This window comes from Corvus brachyrhynchos, unplaced genomic scaffold (genome assembly GCF_000691975.1).
Source record: "Corvus brachyrhynchos isolate BGI_N302 unplaced genomic scaffold, ASM69197v1 scaffold219, whole genome shotgun sequence".
In the NCBI taxonomy this organism is placed as follows: domain Eukaryota; kingdom Metazoa; phylum Chordata; class Aves; order Passeriformes; family Corvidae; genus Corvus; species Corvus brachyrhynchos.
Window position 1 is genome coordinate 1,569,920 of NW_008240034.1, and position 2,662 is coordinate 1,572,581.

At 53.7% G+C, this 2,662-nt stretch overlaps 2 protein-coding genes across 2 annotated transcripts in view; both read left to right on the plus strand.

Moving 5' to 3' along the window:
* The window catches only part of LOC103622189 (calcium/calmodulin-dependent protein kinase type IV), an 11,120-nt gene extending 8,891 nt beyond the window's left edge, over positions 1 to 2,229 (plus strand). The window contains exon 11 of the mRNA XM_017743816.1: positions 2,194 to 2,229. Coding sequence (XP_017599305.1) covers positions 2,194 to 2,229 — 36 coding nt within the window. The remainder of the gene's footprint in view (positions 1 to 2,193) is intronic.
* The window catches only part of LOC103622137 (PWWP domain-containing protein MUM1), a 29,291-nt gene that overhangs the window by 16,246 nt on the left and 10,383 nt on the right, over positions 1 to 2,662 (plus strand). The window lies entirely within an intron of this gene.

The window sequence follows — 2,662 nt, forward strand, 5'->3', positions numbered from 1 at the left end:
GGCCCCGGTGGCCGTGCCAGGCGCCGGCTGTGACAGTTAACGGGCCCGGAGCAGCGACATCGCCCAGCCTTGGCCGCTGCCGGGGGGCCCGGAGAGCCCCGAGCCCGTGGTCTGGGCTCTGGAACATCCTCGTGTCATGTCCTGTCACCCCCTGGTTGCTGTCCCTGTGTCTGTGCCCGCCCGGCTGAGGGGACGAGGAGGTGACTTTGTCTTCCCACTCTCCGGCAGTTTGGGCCACTGTGGCTTGGAAAGATCCCGAAAAACGAGGAGAAAACTGCAGAACTAAGGATTTCTCCCACTTTTCCCTGCAAAGGCAGAGAGTTGTCTTTAAGGGGTTCCTCTAAACAGTTCTGGAGGTTTCATTTCTTCGAATTGTGCTGCCGTAGCTGTGATACCTCCAGCGCTGTCACCAGCCCAGCTGTGGGGTCTCTGCTGTGTTAGGCGGAGTTTTAGGAGCCTCTGACCCCACATGTTTGATCCTCTCCGGACAACAGCCCATGCCAGTGGTTCCCTTGTCACTCCCAGGCAGTAGCCGAGCCCTGGGTTGTGTTTTTTTGGGTGTGCTCCCCACCTTCAGCCTGCTGTGGATCCCTGCTGCTGGTGGTGGTAGGGTGGTCATGGACTGGGAATGCCGGTCCGGCTTCCCCTTGGCATTCCAGGTCAGGATTGACACCATTTTAACACAGGAATTTACACAATTCTTGAGTAAGAACAACACAATTGTTTGTACTTTGTGAGCCTCTACCACGTAACTGCTGTTCCCTGACAGAGGACAATAAGTTTATACCGTTTTTATTCTTATTTTTTAATGGAATCACCAGACAAACTTCTTGAAAGGAATTTTTTTTTTTTTTTAAAGGCAGGAAACAGGATAAGCACTTATAGAATTTAATCCAGAGCAAGTGACCAGACAGGAAAAGCCATATTCCATGTGGGAATTAGGGAGAGTTGGTGGGATCCTGCCAGGTTTGACACCCAAGGCAGCAACCATGACCTGCACCCCTACATTTTGGGCTTAGAATGGTGTGTTCTGGGTAAAAATCCCACCTGGAGGAGAATAAATATGTCCAGGAAGTTCATTCCCCCCAGGATGGGGGCGCAGAATTGAGCAGCTGGGACAGGAAGGGCAAAAAAAAACCCCCAAAATCGGATGTTTTGCCGAAGGTGACGCAGCGGTGCCGGACCTGAGGGTGACAGAGCAGGGTCAGGAGGTTGAGGCCGGAGCAGGGGAAGGAAAATGTGACACGAGGATTTTGGGTTTATCTCCAGCACGAGCAGAAATGAAAACAGCTCCCTGTCCTAATCCACCCTGGAGCTCGGTGGGGTTGGGGGAGTTGAAGACGGCAGAGAAATTGGGTGTTCAAGAGGGGTTTTAATTGGCAAAATATCAGGGCTTGACCAGAGCTGCAATGTTTTCAACTGAGTTGCTCTTTTATGGGGAAGCAGATGCCCAGGGAGGTGTCCCAGGGGGGAAATGAAGCCGCTGATCCCACAGGATGCTGCAGCACAGGGAAATTATCCCTTTTTCTTTGCATTTCTGGCAGGAGGGGCAGTTTTTCCCTCTCCTTTTTTTTAACCCTGAGGGCTGAACCTTGCAGGGTGCTCAGCTCCAGCGTCCATCCTATCCTCAGTGTGTCCTCCCAACTCCGTGTCGTGTCTCCGGCGGGACCTGAACTCCACCTCGTTGCTCCCTAACCCAGGTTTTAAAGACTATTTTCTATCCTTCGACATGAAATGCTGATTAAAGCCCCTTCCAGGACCAGCCTGGGCACCCCCAGAGCCCGCGAAGCAGGGACTGGTGCTGGGAAAGGCTGAGTTAACAGCCGCATTCCCAATCCTGCAGGAGAACAGGAATTACAGTTGGCAAATCGATTACACAAAGTATCTCCAGTGGCAGAAGGCACTGGGAGGAGGGAGGGGGCTGCGAGCAAAGCCAGAAGAGGAGTTTGTGTCTTATGTTAACAGTATCATTCCAAAGGTATCCGTACTGAAAGATTGGAAAAATGCACTCCTGGGAGGGAAGCCCGCGGAGGCGCATTCCGGTTTGTTGCTGTTTGCAGCGTGTGTTTTGAGTAACGACTTCAGTGTAGCGGTGACAGTTCTGATAGCCAGGTGTTTATAACCAAGTAGAGACAGAATAAAGCATCAAATCTCGAGAGTGAGTGTGGGCTGCGTTTTCTCCGTTTTCCTCAGATCGGCGTGGAACGGTTTGGGTTGGAAGGGAATTGAAGGATCAGCTCGTCCCACCTCCTGCCACGGGCAGGGACACATTCCACTGTCCCAGGTTGCTCCAAGCTGCATCCAACCTGGCCTTGGACATTTCCAGGGTGGGGCAGCCGTAGTTTCTCTGGGAATCGCATTCCAAGAATTTGGATTAGAACCGCCTTGGATTGAGCCTGCAGGGGGTGCGGCCGGGCCCTGCCCCACGGGTGCTTGGAGCCACCCGGCCCATGGAAGAGATCCCTGCCCACTGGATGGGCTTCAAGCTCCGTCCACCCCAAATTGTTAAATGACGTCACTCTTCCCGGCGATGACGTCACTCACCCCGTTGCCATGCCGCCCTACCCAGAGTGGGAACGACTTCCGCCCAACCCTCCAATAGAAGACGAGGTAGGCGTGGCTACGGTCGCAGCGGGCTCTCCGATTGGCTGAGCCGGGTGTT